The following is a 20,945-nucleotide window of genomic DNA, read 5'->3' as shown; positions in this document are numbered from 1 at the left end:
CTTTTTCTTTGTTTAAATTTTTGTTAGATGTGAATTTTTTTATGGGTACAGAATTAAATAGAGAATTCAACTTTACATTTCTTTCTGATAACTACCCAGTTTTGAGTAATTTATCTTTTCTATACTTATGTGAAGTGCCACCTTTCTTATGTATCAGATTTTCCACTTTTATTTGCATCTATTTTTAGGCTCTCTTGGAGAAGGAAATGGCAACCCACTCCAGTATTCTTGCCTAGAGAATCCCGTGGACAGAGGAGCCTGGTGGGCTGCTGTCCATAGGGTTGCACAGAGTTGGACACGACTGAAGTGACTCAGCATGCATGCATGCATTGGAGAAGGAAATGGCAACCCACTCCAGTGTTCTTGCCTGGAGAATCCCAGGGACCGAGGAGCCTGGTGGGCTGCTATCTATGGCGTCACACAGAGTTGGACATGACTGAAGTGACTTAGCAGCAGCAGCAGCAGCAGCTTAGGCTCTCTACTCTGTCCTGCTAACTATTCTTGCTAATGGCAGGGTTTCATATTCTTTTTCTCATTAAATATGCCACACAAAGTACAAAATAGGCATCCTACAGGTATTGCTGTGGTAAAAATGATCAGAATGAGCAGATTGTACAGGAATATGCTGTTACAGGAACCAGTGACATTTGAGGATGTGGCTGTGGACTTCACCCAGGAGGAGTGGCAGCAGCTGGCCCCTGCTCAGAAGACCCTACACAGGGATGTGATGCTGGAGATCTATAGCTACCTGGTCTCTGCGGGTAAGGGAAAATTCTCTGTATAACAATGAGTCAAGTCCTCTTCATCTTTCAGAAATGTTAAGACCATGACCTTTATGACTTTCTACAAACAGGATGTTTTATCATTTCAGTTTTTTATGTTTATATTTTTGCTATATCTGGAATTGATTTTTGAGAGTTAAAGATCTAACTTTGCTAAAGGAGTTCCCTTTTTTCTCCTCATGAGTTTCTGAGCTGCCCCGACCAAGGCGATTGTAAGTTTTCCTTAACAGGGTGTTCAGATTTAAAACTAGACATAATCTCCAAGTTGGAACATGGAAAGGACCCGTGGATTACAGAGAGTGAGTTGTCAAGGAGGACCTATTCAGGTAAGTAAGAATTGGGGAAATGGCTTATAGAACATTTTCTTCTTCCTTGACATGAGTGGCTTCCTGTCTTCCTTAAAATTTGTTAGTTGTCCTTTTTAATATCCATCAGCCTCCTTCTTAGAACGTCTGTTCATTCTTGTTTTCTTTTTGGTGTCTATTTTACCTTTCTCTTCTTCTTTCAGGTAGAGAGCAAAGCTCTGATTCTTGTCAGCAGATCATTTCTAGGGAACTTTCATTTCAAATGGAGATACTGGAAAGAGCTCCAAAGGATAATTCATCGTACTCTGTCTTTAAAGTCTGGTATACTGATGGTCAGCTAGATAGATATCAAGGAAACCAAGGCAGGGTTTTGAGGCAGATCACAGTCTTCAGCCATGAAACCATGACCAAGAAGAGAGGCCCTAAATGTAATGTATTTGGAAAAATATTCAGTGGATGCATAGACCTTGATCCTTCAAGTAAAACACTCCATCACTTTGATTCAAGTGAAAAGAGCTTGAAATCTAATCTAGACTCACTGACTTGTAATAGGAGCTATATAAGAAAGAACCCCATTGAGCGATTTGGATGTGGGAAACCACTTAGCTATAGTTCTTCCTGTTCTGTACCTGAGAAAATTCACATTGGAACGAAATCCCATGCACACAGTCAATGTGTAAAAGTTATAAATCATAAGCAAGCCCATATTCAGTATAAGAAAGTTCACGTTGGGAAGAAACACAATGTAGTGTGTGGGGGAAGGGCTTTATTAAGAAATCACAGCTTGATATACATCAAAGAGTTCATACTAGAGAGAAACTGTATGTATGTGGAGATTGTGGAAAAGCCTTCAGTGAGAAATCACACCTCATTGTGCATCAGAGGATTCACACTGGGGAGAAATCCTATGAATGTTCTGAATGTGGGAAGGCCTTCTCCCAAAAGTCACTCTTCATTGTTCATCAGAGTCCACACTGGAGAGAAACCTTATGAATGTTTGGAGTGTCAAAAGGCCTTCTCCCAGAAGACACATCTCATTATACATCAGCAACTTCATACCAGAGAGAAGCCCTTTGGATTCAGCGAGTGTGGTAAAGCCTTCTGTGAGAAATATCACCTTTTTATACACTAGATAACTCATACTGAGGAGAACCCTTATGAAAGTACTGAATGTGGGAAGACTTTCCCTCAGAAAACAGCTTGTCATCCATCAGAGAATGCATACTGGAGAGAAACCCTGTAAGTGTAGTGAATATGGGAAAACTTTTGGCCAGCAGTCCTACCTCATAGGACACTGAAGAATTCATACAGGAGAGAAACCTTATATATGTACTGACTGTGGGAAGGCTTTTTCCCAGAAGTCACACCTCTCTGGACACCAAAGGCTTCATACTGGAGAGAAACCTTATGCATGTACAAAATGTGGAAAAGCCTTCTCTCAGAAGTCACCTCTTATTATACACCAGAGAATTCATACAGGAGAGAAACTGTATGAGTGTAGTGAATGTGGCAAAACGTTTTCCCAGAAATCACCTTTCATTATTCATCAGAGAATTCATACAGGGGAGAAACCCTATGAGTGTCAGTTCAGTTCAGTTCAGTCACTCAGTCGTGTCTGACTCTTTGCGACCCCATGAATCGCAGCACACCAGGCCTCCCTGTCCATCACCAACTCCCAGAGTTCACTCAGACTCACGTTCATCGAGTCAGTGATGCCATCCAGCCATCTCATCCTCTGTCGTCCCCTTCTCCTCCTGCCCGCAATCCCTCCCAGCATCAAAGTCCTTTCCAATGAGCCAACTCTTCGCATGAAGTGGCCAAAGTACTGGAGTTTCAGCTTTAGCATCATTCCTTCCAAAGAAATCCCAGGGCTGATCTCCTTCAGAATGGACTGGTTGGATCTCCTTGCAGTCCAAGGGGCTCTCAAGAGTCTTCTTCAACACCACAGTTCAAAAGCATCAATTCTTCAGCACTCAGCTTTCTTCACAGTCCAACTCTCACATCCATACATGACTACTGGAAAAACCATAGCCTTGACTAGGCAGACCTTAGTTGGCAAAGTAATGTCTCTGCTTTTGCACATACTATCTAGGAGTGTACTTACTGTGGAAGGACCTTTTCCCTGAAGTCACATCTTATTTTACATCAGAGAGCTTATACTAGAGAGAAGCCATATGAATCTAATGAATGTGGAAAGGCCTTCTTTGAGAAGTCTCCACTAGTTGTACATCAGAGAATCCATACTAGGGAGAAACCTTCCGAATCTGCTGAGTACGGGATAACTTTTTCCTAGAAATCACAGATGATCACATACCAGAGAACGCACACAGGGGAGTAACACTCCAAATACAGTGACTATGGGAAGGTCTTCTGGTAGCAGATATACCTCACTGGACATCAGAATCCATGTAAGATAGAAACCTTATATACTGATTATATATTTTGCAGCCAAAGATGGAGAAGCTCTATACAGTCAGCAAAAACAAGACTGGGAGCTGACTGTGGCTCAGATCATGAACTCCTTATTGCCAAATTCAGACTTAAATTAAAGAAAGTAGGGAAAACCACTAGAACATTCAGGTATGACCTAAATCAAATCCCTAAAAATTTTACAGTGGAAGTGAGAACTAGATTCAAGGGACTAGATCTGATAGACAGAGTGCCTGATAAACTATGGATGGAGGTTCATGACATTGTTCAAGAGACAGGGAGCAAACCATCCCCAAGAAAAAGAAATGCAAAAAAGCAAAATGGCAGTCTGAGGAGGCCTTACAAATAGCTGTGAAAAGAAGAGAAGCAAAAAGCAAAGGAGAAAAGGAAAGATATACCCATTTGAATGCAAAGTTCCAAAGAATAGTAAGGAGAGATAAGAAAGCCTTCCTCAGCGATCAGTGCAAAGAAACAGAGGAAAACAATAAAATGGGAAAGACTAGAGATCTCTTCAAGAAAATTAGAGATGCCGAGGGAACATTTCATGCAAAGATGGGCTCGATAAAGGACAGAAATGGTATGGACCTAACAGAAGCAGAAGATATTAAGAAGAGGTGGCAAGAATACACAGAAGAACTGTACAAAAAAGAGCTTCATGACCCAGAAAATCACGATGGTGTGATCACTCACCTAGAGCCAGACATCCTGGAATGTGAAGTCAAATGGGCCTTAGGATGCATCACTATGAACAAAACTAGTGGAGGTGCTGGAATTCCAGTTGAGCTATTTCAAATCCTAAAAGATGATGCTACGAAAGTGCTGCACTCGATATGCCAGCAAATTTGGAAAACTCAGCAGTGACCACAGGACTGGAAAATGTCAGTATTCATTCCAATCCCAAAGAAAGGCAATGCCAAGGAATGCTCCACCTACTGCACAATTGCACTCAGCTCACACACTACCAAATTAATGCTCAAAATTCTCTAAGCCAGGCTTCAGCAATACGTGAACTGTGATCTTCCAGATGTTGAAGCTGGATTTAGAAAAGGCAGAGGAACCAGAGATCAAATTGCCAACATCCGCTGGATCATTGAAGCAAGAGAATTCCAGAAAAACATCTACTTCTTCTTTTTTTTTTTTTTTTTTTTTTACTATGCCAAAGCATTTAACTGTGTGGATCACAATAAAATGTGGGAAATTCTTAACAGATGGGAATACCAGGCCACCTAAACTTCGTCTTGAGAAATGTGTATGCAGGTCAGGAAGGAACAGTTAGAACTGGACATGGAAAAACAGACTGGTTCCAAATAGGAAAAGGAGTACGTCAAGGCTTTATATTATCACCCTGCTTATTTAACTTATATGCAGAGTACATCATGAGAAACACTGGGCTGGACGAAGCACAAGCTGGAATCAAGATTGCCGGGAGAAATATCAATAACCTCAGATATGCAGATGACATCACCCTTCTGAGAGAAAGTGAAGAACTAAAGAGCCTTTTGATGAAAGTGAAAGAGGAGAGTGAAAAAGTTGGCTTAAAGCTCAACATTCAGAAAACGAAGATCATGGCATCTGGTCCCATCACTTCATGGCAAATAAATGAGGAAACAGTGGAAACAGTGGCTGAATTTATTTTTTGGGGGTCTCCAAAATCACTGCAGATGGTGACTGCAGGCATGAAATTAAAAGATGCTTACTCCTTGGAAGGAAAGCTATGACCAACCTAGACAACATATTAGAAAGCAGAGACATTACTTTGCCAACAAAGGTCCATCTAGTCAAGGCTATGGTTTTTCCAGTGGTCATGTATGGATGTGAGAGTTGGACTATAAAGAAAGCTGAGCGCTGAAGAATTGATGCTTTTGAACTGTGGTGTGGGAGAAGAGTCTTGACAGTCCCTTGGACTACAAGGAGATCAAACCTAAAGGAAATCAGTCCTAAATGTTAATTGGAAGGACTGATGCTGAAGCTGAAACTCCAATACTTAGGCCACCTGATTCGAAGAACTGAGTCCTTGGAGAAGACCCTGATGCTGGGAAAGATTGGAGGCAGGAAGAGTAGAGGACGCCAGAGGATGAGATGGCTGGATGGCATCACTGACTCGATGGATATGAGTTTGAGCAAGTTCTGGGAGTTGGTGACGGGCAGGGAGGCCTGGGGTGCTGCAGTCCATGGGGTCACAACGAGTCGGACATGACTGAGCGACTGAACTGAACTGACTCCACTCCAACACCTCACAGATTGACTGGTATCAATCACTTTTGCCGCTCAGGTGAAACTCTGCTGCTGCTGCTGCTGCTAAGTCACTTCAGTCGTGTCCGACTCTGTGTGACCCCATAGACGGAAGCCCACCAGGCTCCCCCATCCCTGGGATTCTCCAGGCAAGAACACTGGAGTGGGTTGCCATTTCCTTCTCCAATGCATGAAAGTGAAAAGTGAAAGTAGTTTGCTCAGTCGTGTCCGACTCTTAGCGACCCCATGGACTGCAGCCTACAAGGCTCCTCCATCCATGGGATTTTCTAGGCAAGAGTGCTGGAGTGGGGTGCCATTGCCTTCTCTGCAGGTGAAACTCTAAGAATTGCTTATTAAAGAAAGTGAAAAATCTGCCCAACTTTCTTATAATACCCATGCATCCATGCGTGCTAAGTCGCTTCAGTCGTATCCGACTCTTTGTGACCCCATGCACGGTAGCCCACCAGGCTCCTCTGTCCATGGGATTCTCCAGGCAAGAATACTGGAGCGGGTTGCATGCCCTCCTCCAGGGGATCTTCCTGGCTCAGGGATCCAACCCGAGTCTCTTATGTCTCTTGCATGGCAGGCAGGTTCTTTACCATGAGTGCCACTTGGGAAGCCCATAATACTCATAATAGGCCACAGATGCAATCTTGATACATTCTACCACCACTGCCATCACCCCTGGCAAAATGTAGAATCCAAGGGACATTCTCTGAACACAATATAATAAAAGGAAAATAATTTTTTCCCTAGGAACTTTAAAAAACACCCTTAAAGACTGAAGATGGCTGTTTGAACAAACTTGGCTACCTCCCCACTGCACCACTGATATGATGGAAAGGTTTCATTAATTCTTGGAAAAGAAGAAAGGGTGCCATCCAAGAACCAGGAATTGTGAAGGATTTCTAAAAAGGGAAAGCAGTGCAGATAAGGTTTACACGGGTGAAGAGAACCAGAAGCCCAAAGGAGCAGGTGGAAACAACTAAGAAAATAAGAGTATATCCAGAGAACCCCAGGTGGAGGGTAAATACATAGAAAGAGCAAGAACTCCCTCCAGAACTACAGGGCTAGTTGGGTCATCAACACCCTTACATGGGTAGACAGCACTCTACTGACTTCTAATGATGGTGAACTCCCTACTTGCTACCTGGGAAGGGCCTGAGTTTAGGTGTGGGGAATTCTGAGAAGGAAGCAAATTAGAGCCTGAGGCACCTTCAGCCTCCACAGTAATAACAAAAGAGAGAAACACATTCATAGAGAGGGGATCACTTCCAGTCTGTGTGCTCCATGGCCAATCACCCCAAGGCGAACAGGATCGTCAGGTGTCCTACCCACTTGTGGAGAGTCTGAATGGGTGATACCTCAATCCATGCATTTTGTGAATACCACATGCAGATAAAACTGTAAAACACATAAAACGTTGTTCAAAGCAACATTATCCTATGCCAAGGGTTCAAAAACTGTTCCTACAAGAACATGTGTCTCCCTAAAGGAGAATAAATCAATTCACTAAACCAAGAGAATAAAGTGAACTGGACTCAATCCAAAGCAATATTATGAAGACGGTATAGTTTTCTCAATGTCTCCCAGTCTCCTTTCTGCCTTTGTCCCCCATCCAATACCTTCCTGATTTCTAAAGTCCACTGTTTCATCGAAAGTAAAAATATGTTTACCATGGTTCCCATATAATTTCTTCTACAGTGTAGTTGGTTGGCTGATTTTCAATGCAAACGGTGTCTGCCCCTAGCAGTGCACCCCAAGCCCTCTGTCTCTAATGGAAGAGTAATCTGTCCCCTTTAGCAGTTCCTTCAGATGTGAACTGGATAGCAGGGTCTGGCCACTCCCCTGAGTCTCAGGCCCCCTACCAACCATGTAGGCTCTTTTGAGAGAGACTATAATAGAAAATAAAGCCAACAAAAATGGACAAAATGTGGATACAATAAATTAGAAAACTTTATAGAAGACTTAAGAAAGACCTTAAAAATGGAGACAAAGCCTAGGTTCTCGGATAGGAAGACTCCACTACATTAGAAGTCATTAACCCCCAAATTGATCTATGAATTAACTGAAATTCCAGTCAGAATCCCAACAGGGACCCCTTTTTTCCAATCATGGAACTTGACCAGTAGATTCTAAAATGTACCCAGGAGTTCAAAGGACCTAAAGAAGTACAAAGAGGAAGGACTTGCCTTCTGAACAGTCAATCCTATTGTGGAGCTACTGTCCCTGACGTGGGATGGTGCTGGCACGGGGATTAGCAGATGGATCCTGGGACAGAAAAGAAAGCTGAGAAACAGAACCACACACAAATACCCTTGGCATTAAGCTGAGGTGGCCCTCAGAGCAGTGGGAACGAGAAGACTCATTCATCATCAACTTTCTCCCTTAAGAGGATGACAAGAACCCATCTCTCACCCTGTCAGCCTTTCTTATAGAGTTTTGTACACAGTCAAGGCTTAGTAGGAGCCTCGTGATAAGTTGAGTGAGAAAGATTGTACTATTTGCCTACCCTCGCTGAGAGATTGCCTCTGTCTAATGCCTGAAATCTCTCCATTTAAACAACATTCCTTTAGCTAAGGGTTTCAACCTTGGCACCTTTGACATTTGGGGGGGTTGGATTCTTTTTCTTGGGGGGCACACTGTTCTCCTCATTGTAAGTTGTTTGGCAGCATCCTTGATCTCTATCCACTAGGTGCCAGTAGCCTATCCCCCTGTCAAGTCATGACAGCCGAAAATGTTTCCAGACATTGTTGAGTGTCCCCTAGGGGGACAAGATCCACACCTGCCCTCTCCCATTGAGAACCACTGGGTTAGGCAGTTCTCCCGCACCATACTCTCTTTTATGATGTCATACCCTCCTTGTAGTTGACTTTAGAATGCTCACAAATATCCTATGCTTCCTTAGGACTGCACACTTTCACCCCTTTGAGGGTCAGAGTTGGCCATTGGCCATTTGATGAGCCGGTTCATGCTTAGTCACTCTCTTTTCTCTCTGCTGGGCCACCCATGGGGCTACTCTGTGTCCTCGAGATCTAGCATGAGTGTGTTGATAATCTGCAGAGGAGCCCCAGTCTACCTGCGGTGGGCGTGCAGCGTCAGTGAGAAATAAACTCTGATTCTCATTTGTTTATAACCCAATCTACCCTGAGCTGGCACCTCTTTCCACCTGTGGTGAAATAGAAAAGATTTATATTGGCCTCTGCCCTTGGTTCCTGGGACAGAGCTCCAAAACCAGTGTAATTTCCTCCGTGATAAGAGCACTAACAGCATCTTTTGTTCTAATGAGGCAACTCTGAGTAGGGTCCTTGTCACCAGAAAGACCAAGCTATGATTACAAGCTTGGAGTTTTCAGCCCCAACCCCCATCCTCCAGAGAAGGGAGAGGGCTGGAAAATGAGTTAATATTTGATCATGCTTACATGAGGAAGCCTCCATAAAATCCCATTAGCGTGGAGTTCCGGGAGCTTCCGTGTGGGTGAACACATCCATGCTGGGAGAGTGGGCACCCCAAATGCCGCAGAGACACAAGCTGTTGTGCCCCGAATCCTTCCAGAACTTACCCCAGGTTTCTCTACTTCTGGCTGTTCATCTGTATCCTTATCTTGCCCTTTATTATATAATCAACCAGTAAATGTAGGTAAGTGCTTCCCTGAGTTCTGTGACCTATTCTAGCAAATGACTGAATTGGAGAAGGGGGTCATGGGAACCTCTGGTTTATAGCTGGTTGGTCAGAAGTACAGGTGACAACCTGGGACTATGAACTGGCATCTGAGCTGGAAGGGAGTCTTGTGGGACTGAGCTCTTAACTTGTCTGCACAAACTCCTGTTAGTGTCGAGATTGATTGGGATTGTAGGACACCCAGCTGATGACGCCAAGAATTTCTTTGGTGTGAGGAAAAACCCACACATCCCAGAAGTGTTGTGAGTGTGGTAGTAGCGTGAGAGTGAAAAAGAGACATAAGCGTGTTTTCCCCAGACATCTGGGATGGCCCACCCCTACCCAGGTCAAGCCTGGGCCAAGCCTGGGAGCAGGAAGCCTCTAGGTCACACCTTCCAGGGGACCCTGGCTCAGAGGGGCATCATGAGGTTTCCTTGAACCTTCCCTGCAGAACTCAAAGCAGCAAGTCACCTGTTGGACACACACTGGGATCCTGCAGAAGGACTTTCCAAACTGCAGGTTGTGATTCATGGCCAATAGAATATTTTAAGGATTCTGAAAAGAATTGTGCATTTTAAACGAATTAGAATGAAACAACATAGCACATCACAAACAGAATAGAAAATATTGGTGAATATCACATATATAAGGGTCAGTATTGTTCTGTGAAGCCTGTGCTTTAGAGTCACTTGTAAAATGTGTTCTTTACTGTGGGTCTTGGTGAATAAAGCTCAGAACTGTTTTCTTGTGATCGATGTGCTGTGCTCTTTCACACGTCCTTGCATTTTCCCGATTCTTTACTAGGAATAGAGTTCATTGTTTTTGCCCACTCTGTGACTTGTGGGATCTTAGTTCCCTGACCAGGGATTGAACTCAGGACCTTGGCAGTGAAAGCACAGAGTCCTAACCACTGGACTGCCAGGGAATTCCCAGAATTTTGCTTTATAAGGAATCTTAAAACTTCCTGAAAGAGAAACAAGAAAGCCCCGAAGTTAAAAAAAGAAAGAAAGAAAGAAAGAAAGTCACTATGGACGCTCATCAGAAGAGCACATGCATCCACATTGGACCCCAGGCTTGATTCGGGGTGCACTTGGGGCCACATACAGGCTGACTTCTGGCATCAGGCAAAACCAGAGTCTCCCTGCATCTCAAAAATGTGATTTGTCAGATGGAGGAGGAGGGGGGAGGAGGAAGAGAAGGAGGAAAAGGAAGGAGGGAAGGAGCTGTATCTACCCAGGGAACCTAAGGGGAAATGCTCATCATGACTCCAGAGTGCTTTCAAGCCACCCTTCCCTGCACCTGTCTCCTCTGCTGGGAAATTCAGCTGGTTCATCCAATCTTCTTCAGGAGAAAGGAAAATCAAATCTTTCTGTATCTCTTGTGGATGTCCTCTTCTGTATTTGCATGGACAATAAGGTACACGATGTTCATTAGCAGATTATTAAATTTGAGTAATGAAGAATGAAACTGGGGTAAAATAGAATTTATTTCTTCTTACAGCAAAGGCCAAGGTATCCAACCACCTGCAGAATCCTGCTCCAGGACTGGGGGCTGGGGTACAGCATTTGTCAAAATAAAAGCTAGCAAGTTTGCCTGAGGCAGAGGTAGAGTGACCTCACTGACCTGGGCAGCACCCACGTCTCCCTGCAGCATCAGGAAGGGTGTGCTGACAGTGTGTGTGCTGACCCCTCGAGGCTGTGATAACCCACACTTGGCCCTGGGTCTCCCTTGCCTCCCTGCCAGACCCTCTTCCAGCCACCCTGTGTATCTCTGTCCTGCCCGCCCCCACTAGCACCAGGTCTGCCTCTCCCTCTGGGCATGCTCTGTCTCTAGGGTTCCTTGTTCACATCCTCTACCCTAGATTTGAGGCAGAACTCAGCGCTCATTCAAGTCTCTCCACCCCCCCAAATATGTACCTATCTTCCTTAGTGTCTCTGAAGTCACAGTGAGTTCCAAGCTCAGCTCTCCCTGCATGTGCCAGCTGGAGGAACATGTGCCAGCTGCGTGAAGCAGGAGGTCTGTTGGTGTCTGTCTCTCATTACCTCTCTCTAGCTATATGTAACATTTACAGTATCATAATGATGTCTGTCTGTGCACAGAGGTTGATTGTGGAGATAAGTGGGAAAATCCATACAAGATGCTTAGTATCACCCCAGGCACTTTGCAAGCGGTAAGATGAATGTTAATTGTACTTCCTGTGGTTATTATGGAAGGTGGGCTGACAGGGGGAGACCCCAAGGGACCACACCTCTTTCCCTCTTGCAGACATTGTTCCTGGCCTGGGATGCAGACTCCTGGGCCTGGGACTTGTCTCACACAAAGGTATGACCTTGAATGACAAGACATTATTATTCTTGGAGGAGTAGGTGGGGACTCAGGTAAACCCGGAGGCCCTCGCCATGCAGCCACTGCTGGGAGGGTCATCCCTGTGAGGAAGAGTGTGTCTCAGAACATGCTGGTCAGAGAGGGTTTATGTGGGTGTCCACATCTGTCCATACCCCTAGCCGTGCTTCCTTTTCCACGTGTCTGTCATGGTCTATGCCACCTCTCGGGTCTAGAGCTCCTCAGTCTCCTAGGACAAGCTCCTTTTATGCAGGGTCCCCCACCCCCAAGGTCTTTAGGAGACCAGACCCAGGCCTAGCCCCAGGGCTGCCGTGTGGACAGCAATCCTGTGACCCTGAAGCTGTCATAGAGTGTTTGTAGGAGAGCGTAGACCCAATTCTGGCCCAGCAACCATGGCTCCAACCTGGAGTTACAGGGACCAGTCAGAGTCCAGGAGCCCATCCTCTGCTGATTAATGGTTTCTCCCATCTTTGATCCGAATCTGTTGGGGTGAGGGGGACTGGTCCAGAGGTGGGATGAAGGCAGGGGTAGGGGAGATGGCAGCTTCAGCAGGAGAGTGGAGACCTTCCAAGGCTGGATGAGAGCCAGGAGGCCAAGGCAATGGGCAGTGGATGGTCAAAATGGTGCAACACTGCCGCCATCTGGGGCTGGTGTTTCATGTCCCATGCAAGTCACCTTGGATTTCCCTTAGTAGCTTTAATGTCCCCCAACACACACAATGATTTGCTCTAAAACAGACTCTTCTCTTCCCTTCCCCAGAACTGACTGTTCCAGCTCTGTGGGCTGCGGTGGTCCACCTGGGAGAGGACTGTCCCATTCTTAACACTTGACCCCCATCCCAGCTCCCAAGCCCTTGGACCTGAGATGGGCAATTTCCTGCCTCTGTCCAGTGGACTTTTCCATCTTTTGTTCCCTTGAATCAGGGCTAAGTGAACTCTTCCATTCCTGTTCACCATGGGCCCTACCCTGGACCTCTTCTTCCCTATTCTTCTGTGTTCCCCAGTTGACAGTTTCATCTCTGTCTTCTCCCACACACTTTCAAATGGACTGTCCCAGCCCCATGAACCTGAAGATCTCAGAGAGAGCAACAGCCAAGGTGTCCAACCACCTGCAAAATCCTGCTCCAGTACAGGGCAGGTACAGCATCCATCAAAATAAAAACTAGCAACCACCCCCACTAGACTGGCACCTCCATGTGGGCAGGGACTGTTGTTCATCTCGTCCCTGAAGTCTCTCCAGGACCTAGAATGGCACTCAGTACACAGTAGAGACCCATTAGGTGTTGGATGAATGAACACTTTGACACAACAATTCCATTTCTAGGAACATGTGCTAAAGAAACACAGATACAGGTGCACAGGGCTGTGTGCACAAGAGTGGGAAGAGCAAACAACTGGGAAAAACTTGTAAATGTTTATTGTCAGTGACCGACGCGGAGTGAATGAATAATGGAGGTTTGGAGCACCTGCTGAACAGGAAACAGAGTGAGACAGACTTGCTCAGGACATGCTGCTAATGGGGAAAAGCAGGTGAGAGATGCTCATATTGGTACCCTGAGTATGTGTGTAAATACAGAGTAAAACGTTTGCAATAAAACACACAGAACTGCCCTCAGTAGTTACATCTGGAGAGGGAGAGGTTAGTGCTGTTTTGCACAGAATATCTAACAATATTTGTTTATTTTTAAGGCAGAAGCATGGATGTGTGTGCATGCTAAGTCACTTTAGTTGTGTCCCACTTTGTGTGATCCTATGAATTACAGCCTGCCAGACTCCTCTGTCCATAAGATTTTCTAGGCAAGAATACAGGAGTGGGTTGCCAATGTCCTCCTCCAGGGGATTGCCCTGACTCAGGGATCAAACCTGCGTCTCATGCCTCCTGCATTGGCAGGCAGGTTCTTTACCACTAGCACCACCTGGGAAGCCTTAGAGGCATGGATACATAGACAGAAACACACGTCAGGTATATGTCTTGCTCATTAACACAACTTTAATAACTAATAATGCTTGGCACATAGTAAGAAAAATCATGTTTAACTGTTGTGAACTCTTTCTTTCAGGTGCTAGGAATTCACAGCCGTGCCCACGTTCATGAACAGCCACCAAGTTCTGCTTCTTATCTTGGGCACTTGTCACATCCCTGAGGCTGAGGCAAGGAAAGAGAAGGAAAATAAGTGACAATGAGCTCCCACTGACTGATAAATTACTATTCAGCTCCTCATTTTGAACCGCATGGCCCCTGTGCACTCTGATTCCATCCTGCCTTGTGGTCTATGTGCACCTCTCATTGGTCCTTAAGACCAACCTTGTGTTCAGGCTGCAGCGACTCTGTCAACTGTCCAGTGAGGTTTTTGGCTAGAGGAAGGTGTGGCCTACAGGCTAGAAGCTGACCTGGGGTTTGGGAGCCCACAGCATCCTGGGGAGGGAAGATCTCTGGATATACAGAGCAGGAGGTAGAAAAAGCATGGGAATCCTTCTCATTTAGCCTCAGAGCTGCACCCCCAAGGGACTGGGAGAACGGAACAAGTGACAAGATGGGATACAACTAACACAAGAGAACAGTGCCTTTTGCGGGATGTGGGGATGGAGAGAAAGGTCACTTACAGAGTTAGTCCTCTTCCTCGGGATCACTGATCTCTTCATAGGCCACCGGTTTCCTTTTTCGCAGTCTGTTGGCCCACACATTAACCGTCTTTTTCTTGGATCCTGGAGAAGAGTTTGTAAATGGGGGTTGGGTGGGTTAGGGAATATCGAGTCCGGTTTTGTCAGATAAGGAGATGCCTCCTCCCTTCCCAAGTGGCCACAGGTCTTCTACACAGTCTGTTTTGCACACTTTCTGGCTCAAAGAGGCTGAGAGGTTAAACCCACACCAATACACACCAAATACACACCAAACGGCAGTTAGAGTTTTAGCTTCTGGCTCCTTTCATCGTCAGGTTTAGATTCCCAGTAAGTAAGTTTAGATTATTTACCACATTTATTCCGACTTTCTTTCACTCAGCAGATATATTAAGGGCATATTGTATGTCAGGCATTGAGCTGAGGGTGGGGATAAAACTCTGAGTAAGACGTGTTCCCAAGTTATCACAGATGGAATGACCTGAGTTCCCCCACCAGGGATTGAACCCATGCTCCATGCAGAGTAGTTGCAGTCTTAACCACTGGACTGCCAGGGAAGTCCCTTGAATTGAACACCTTTTTTTTTTTTTGAGTATTTCTTTTTTTAAAAAATATAAATTTATTTATTTTAATTGGAGGTTAATTACTTTACAATATTGTATTGGTTTTGCCATACATCAACATGAACCCGCCACAGGTATATACGTTCCCCATCCTGAACCCCACTCCGTCCTCCCTCCTCGTACCATCCCTCTGGGTCGTCTCAGTGCACCAGCTCCCAGCATCCAGTATCATGCATCGAACCTGGACTGGCGATTCATTTCATATATGATATTATACATGTTTCAATGCCATTCTCCCAATGAATTGAACACCTCTGAACAGCCTGTGAACTCGGATTCTTTATTCCCATTTTATGGACTAGGAATCTGGAGCTCAGAGAATTTGAAAGGCTTGCCCCCAGTTACATGGCTTTCATATCGATGACAACTCAGATCTGTGATTCTGTAAATTAGCTTTAAAAAAAAAAACTGGCCACGCCAAGTGGTTTGTGGGATCTTAGTTCCTTGATCAGGGATCAAACCCAGGCCCCAGCAGTGAGGACCCTGGAAGCCAGCTCAAATGTTTCAGCTGGGGCTGAGCAAGCTCTCAGCCCAGCCTGGCCCTAGGCCTGTCCAGGATCCATCTCCCATGACTAACCCATTCACCTGAACATGGCCAGGGAAGACAGAGGACTTGTTCCCAAACAAGCAAGAAAAGTTGTTTCTCTTACCTGATGTTTTCTTACTCTGCTGAGCAGAGATACTTGCTTTTGTCTGGGAGTGCAGCTGTCTCTGAGCCTGCTCTTGGCCTGATGTTCCTGGTACTATCTTTGAATGTTTTTTTCCCTTTACAGGCTTCTTGGACATCACCTTCTTAATGTGAAAGTCACATACAATCAGTATCCATTTCTCAAGTGCTTTTAGAGCTTACAAAGTGTTTTCTTGTGCAGTACCTTAATTAACGTTCTCAACAAGTCTGGGGGATCATTATATTACCTGTACCTCAATTACGAAGAATCTAGGAAGTTAGAAGGAAATGGAATGGTCTAAATGAAGGGTGTTTCCACGATTAGAATGCTTGTTTTCATGCTTTTTCCAGACTGACACCCTCACCAAGAGAAATCTCCAAGTGAGCAGGAGTGTGGTACGTGGAAGATTTGGAAAGTAGAGTATTCTAACAATCCATGAGGTCTGTGAAAATGAGGAGGGGCTTCTATAAAATCTAAGGGATTGAAGAGAAGCTAGTTGACAGCTGCGGGGAGAGCAAATGGAATGATGTGCAGAGGGGACAAAACACTGCTGGCAAATGGTGTGGGAGAGATGAATATAGGGAAAGGAGAAGAGAGAATGGTTCACATAAATTCACGCAGACAGCCAAGGAAGTGATGCCAGATGTGACATTCTGTCCTACCTCGGCAAGAACATTTCATGTGGAATTAGGTGAGGTGGCTCCTGTGCCAATTCTACTTGTGTCAGGGTGTGTCACTGACCACCAATCTTAAAGCTAACCTTCATTCAGCTCTTGTTTATAAAACTGTGAACTGTAAAACAAGCTAAGTGAAAGAACTTTCTAAGGCTATAAATGCTGTTTAAATGTGATAATAATAAAAACAAACACTTTTATGATCCCTCTTTGAATTCTCTCTTCAACCGTGTCCACACTGGTACTGGTAACCCAACCACCAGATCCCTTTACCCTCTAAACTATAGTTTAATCTGCAATTGCAGAAGAACTCATTCAATAAACCTCTAACAGTCTTCCTGGGCTGGAACTGGGGCTTCAGGGATGCCTCAGCGGCAGACAAGGTCCCTAAGGAGCTCACAGAAGAGAGGGGCTGACAGTTCAAGTGATTCCCAAGCAACACGAAAGGGGCCCTGTTGTGAGAGTGGGTGTCTAAACAGAAGTGTCAGCAGCATGTGCAAAATTTAGGGGAAACGCCTGAGCTTCAGAAACATGTGAAAAAGCCTACAAATTTGGAAATGGTTTGGGGCTTTGGATTAGACTACTACCACTGCCACTGTTGGGCTTCCCTGGTGGCTCAGATGGTAAAGAATCTGCCTGCAATGCAGGAGACCCAGGTTTGATCCCTGGGTCAGTAAGATCCTCTGGAGAAAAGAACAGCCACTGTGGTCTCAAGCAGATTATTTAACATCTCTGTACCACAGTATCTGCATTATTATGAGTAGTAGTATTTAATAATACTAATACTAACCTCATTATTATTTGGGGATAATAATAGCAGGAACATCAGAGAGGTTTTAAGGGCTAAATACACTAATCCATGTGAATTGCCTAAAATAGTATCTGTCATCACTAAGAAATCAAGGAAGTAACAGCTATCACAATTGTTGTTAATTATTATTTAGCTCTTGGTACTACATCAGGACTGCAGCCACAAAATTAAAAGACACTTACTCCTTGGAAGGAAAGTTATGAGCAACCTAGATAGCATATTGAAAAGCAGAGAAATTACTTTGCCAACAAAGGTCCGTCTAGTCAAGGGTATGGTTTTTCCTGTGGTCATGTATGGATGTGAGAGTTGGACTGAAGAAAGCTGAGCACCGAAGAACTGATGCTTTTGAACTGTGGTGTTGGAGAAGACTCTTGGGAGTCCCTTGGACTGCAAGGAGATCCAACCAGTCCATTCTAAAGAGATCAGCCCTGGATGTTCTTTGGAAGGAATGATGCTAAAGCTGAAACTCCAGTACTTTGGCCACCTCCTGCCAAGAGCTGACTCATTGGAAAAGACTCTGATACTGGGAGGGATTGGGGGCAGGAGGAAAAGGGGACGACAGAGGATGAGATGGCTGGATGGCATCATCAACTCAATGGACGTGAGTTTGAGTGAACTCTGGGAGATGGCAATGGACACGTGGAGGCCTGGTGTGCTGAGATTCATTGGGTCGCAAAGAGTCGGACACGACTGAGTGAGTGAACTGAACTACATCAGGAATTGTGATAAAGAGATCAGGAAAGGGAGGCAGTGTGGGCCAGGCTATTTTCCCACTGTTATCCCAATATTCACATCTCCAGAGACATAAACAGTCTCTGGTCCTTTGTATTTGGGCGGCACTCACCTTCTGGCGTTTTCTCCCTTGCATGTTGGAAGTCCCTTCAGCAGGTTCATCTAAAAGGAGGTGACAAGTCAGAAATTTGTTTTTGCTGTTGGTAAATATTCTCAAACTGCAGAGACTCCTGTAGTATCAGGAATTTCTGCAGCAGAAGGTGACGAGTCCACTCATTATCAAAGAGTTACTCTGAGACCAGCCTCTGAATAACAACGATTTTGGTATTTATTTGCAGCATCAATTCAGAATTTTTCTTCTGATGGTTTATAAAATGCAAACTAAACCCCATCACTGCCTTATCCTATCCTATTATGTATTTCTTATTTTTTCCCAAAGAAGTAAATTGATTGGTCTTTAGCCAAAAATCACTCTATACTTAAAATGGTGACTTTCACAGTATGTCAATTACACCTTAATGAAACTGTTAAGTGTGAAATGAACCATGGATGATTTACTCCAGTGGTTATGGAATGTTTCCAGTATAAGGATACCTCTTTAATATCAAAAGCTTTGTAGGTACTCAAGTACTGGCTTTTTAGCCCTCTTATAGTAATTTTGGGAGCTTGTGGAATCTGGCCTGTTAAACTAGAGAGTCAAACAAAGGGTTACTGGAGACATTTTGAGCATTCTCACCCTGTCTTCTCACAACTGTGCTGTCAGAGCAAAAGAGCAAATGAACACATCCCATCCCCTTTTTAAGTGAGAACATACACTGCTCAGATGCACAAAGATTTCTAGAATCTGTCACTGTTTAAACCTTACATTGCCTCTGCTCATTGACCAGTAGGAAAGGTTAATGTGTGGAAGATTGCTCTCTTAAACTCTCTTCCAAACTCAACACATAGAAGCAGGTTCGATTAGGAGTGAAACAACTATTTGGTTTTGATAAAACACAAGCAAACAGCCATATGTCATTACATAATATGTTAGTCACTTTCTGAAGATAGTTATCCAATACCCATGCACTATTATTTTGGAAGTTTTGGGTGGATTTACACTTCATTTCTTTTTTTGGATTTACACTTTAAGTTTTCCTTAATCATCCTGTGATTCATTAATGGTGCTTAGCAAGAACCAACTCCTTTAAAAAAGAAATGTTTCAAACATGCACAAAATTATGGACAATTATATCTGAAATGTGCATCTACCCTTGGGTCTAGCTGGATTCCAACATTATCTCACAGCTACTTCAGATCGCTCTGAGCTCTTTATTCAAAATATAACAAAACACTATGAACAAGTCACAGCTGAAGCCATCTGTGTGGCCCTCACTGATCCCTACTCTCCTTCCTTTTCCACTTTTTCACTCCAGAGTCTGATGGGTTTTATTCTCATTCACGTTTTTATACATTTACCAAATATTTTCTATCCATAAATATATATATATATATATTCTTGTTTTGCATGTTTTAGGATTACATATGAATGGCCTCTGACTGTGCTTAACCTTCTGCATTCAATTTTTTTTCGCTTAACCATGATGCTTTTGAGGGAACAAAGTCCTGAGAATCTTTCCCCATCTGGAACCCAGCATAAATGGGCTTCAGGAGACTCATTTCCTGTCACTTACCCTTTTTCCTGGGGTTCTTAATTTTAGAATCACAACGCTTGGATTCTGTGGCTCCATTTTTAGGACACATGAAAGCTGGTGGGGTACACTTGAGACCTAGAATGATGCAAAATATTTGTTTCTTAACAGACAACCTGAGAGGAGGGGGAAATGCTGGGACACAGCACCAACGGTAAAGCTCCTCAGCTGGGCAGGGGGAATCTGAACCACAGCCAGTGAGAGAGAAATGCATAGAATCCAAGTCTGAGCATCTCTGTGGCCACTCTCAGTCCACAGCCCTGCACAGGACTTAAGAGAGCAGAGGGCTTGAAACCTGGCCTGGGGTTTCTTCGCACAGAAAAGGACAAATGTGGGACATTTGGCATAGCCTAAGAAGAATAAACTATGGCTTGCAAAGAGGAATCATCATTTATTCCCAGCCTTTTCTGGACCCAGAGCTTCCTATTACCTAGTCTAGTCATGGTTTCATAGTTTCTCTTCAGATTCACATAGGTGATTTTCTCCGAGTATCCCAGACGTGCCCACTCTTTCTTAGAGAAGTATTTGGAAATATTCTTGAAACTCTAAAAAAGAAAGAAAAATAAATCCCAGCAATGACTCAGCTAAACATGTCTGACTTTCAGCCAGGAACTCTCCCTTGGTTGCAGGGCCTCCATGTTAGATCTATAAGTGGAGCTAATAATCCCTCTCTAGTCATGGCTAACAGAGAAAATGGGTAACATTGCCTAGGCTCTCATCTGGCATGTAGTAGGTGCTTAATGCTGGTGGCATGCTCTTCTCTCACCTTCCAGAATAGATTGAGAACCATCCAATCCAGTGCAAGATCACAGATCTTGTACCCAAGGATACCAGGCAAGGACAAAACGAGGGTCAGAAGCTCTGGATCTCCCCCTGACATGCTGCTCCTTGTCCCCAGTGCCTCTGACCCTCCCCCAACCCCCAATGCCCAGATATCTAGTCACCATACATTGTCTTTGGGCCACTCCTCTGCCCTCTCCAGATCAACTCACTTTGGATTTCTTCTCTAATTTCTTCCTATCTTTCCTGGGGGTTTCGTAGAAGCTGCCACTGTTCATGGTGCTTATCTAGAAGGAACACAGCCTGGGTCTCTCCAGTCACAAGGCCAAAGGTTCTGTCGGGCGAGAAAGTGTTGAAGGAAGTCCACACTCAGTTAGTTAACTGTATTAAGGTTCTACTTTTCTCCATCCTTGGCTTATCTGTCCCTGAGCAAGGACATGAGGGTGGGGAAATCAGATGAGAACAGGAAGCTGGAGGTCTCTGAGAGAAGTAGTGATTAGGGATGACATGTTTTCTGTCATGATCAAAGTAGCATTGAGTCTTTGAGGGAGGTTGGTTACTGTTGTTAGTAGCTTGCCTGGTTTGGCTCATTTTGA

General features: G+C 44.5%; 1 protein-coding gene and 1 pseudogene across 1 annotated transcript; one reads left to right on the top strand and one right to left on the bottom strand.

Annotated features, from left to right (window-relative positions):
• Nucleotides 1–622: 622 nt before the first annotated feature.
• Nucleotides 623–12,759, top strand: LOC138071793 (zinc finger protein 630-like; annotated as a pseudogene).
• Nucleotides 12,760–14,359: 1,600 nt separating this feature from the next.
• Nucleotides 14,360–20,627, bottom strand: LOC138071791 (protein SSX1-like). Its single transcript, XM_068963208.1, has 6 exons — nt 20,562–20,627; nt 20,000–20,114; nt 19,552–19,647; nt 17,991–18,040; nt 15,542–15,782; nt 14,360–14,457 (listed from the first exon to the last, which is right to left on the bottom strand). The coding sequence occupies exons 1-6, from the start codon at nt 20,625–20,627 to the stop codon at nt 14,360–14,362; spliced, it is 666 nt and encodes a 221-aa protein (XP_068819309.1).
• Between the last annotated feature and the right edge of the window lie 318 nt (nt 20,628–20,945).

This window comes from Capricornis sumatraensis, chromosome X (genome assembly GCF_032405125.1).
Source record: "Capricornis sumatraensis isolate serow.1 chromosome X, serow.2, whole genome shotgun sequence".
Lineage (NCBI taxonomy): Eukaryota > Metazoa > Chordata > Mammalia > Artiodactyla > Bovidae > Capricornis > Capricornis sumatraensis.
This window is presented reverse-complemented; position numbering and strand designations above follow the sequence as displayed.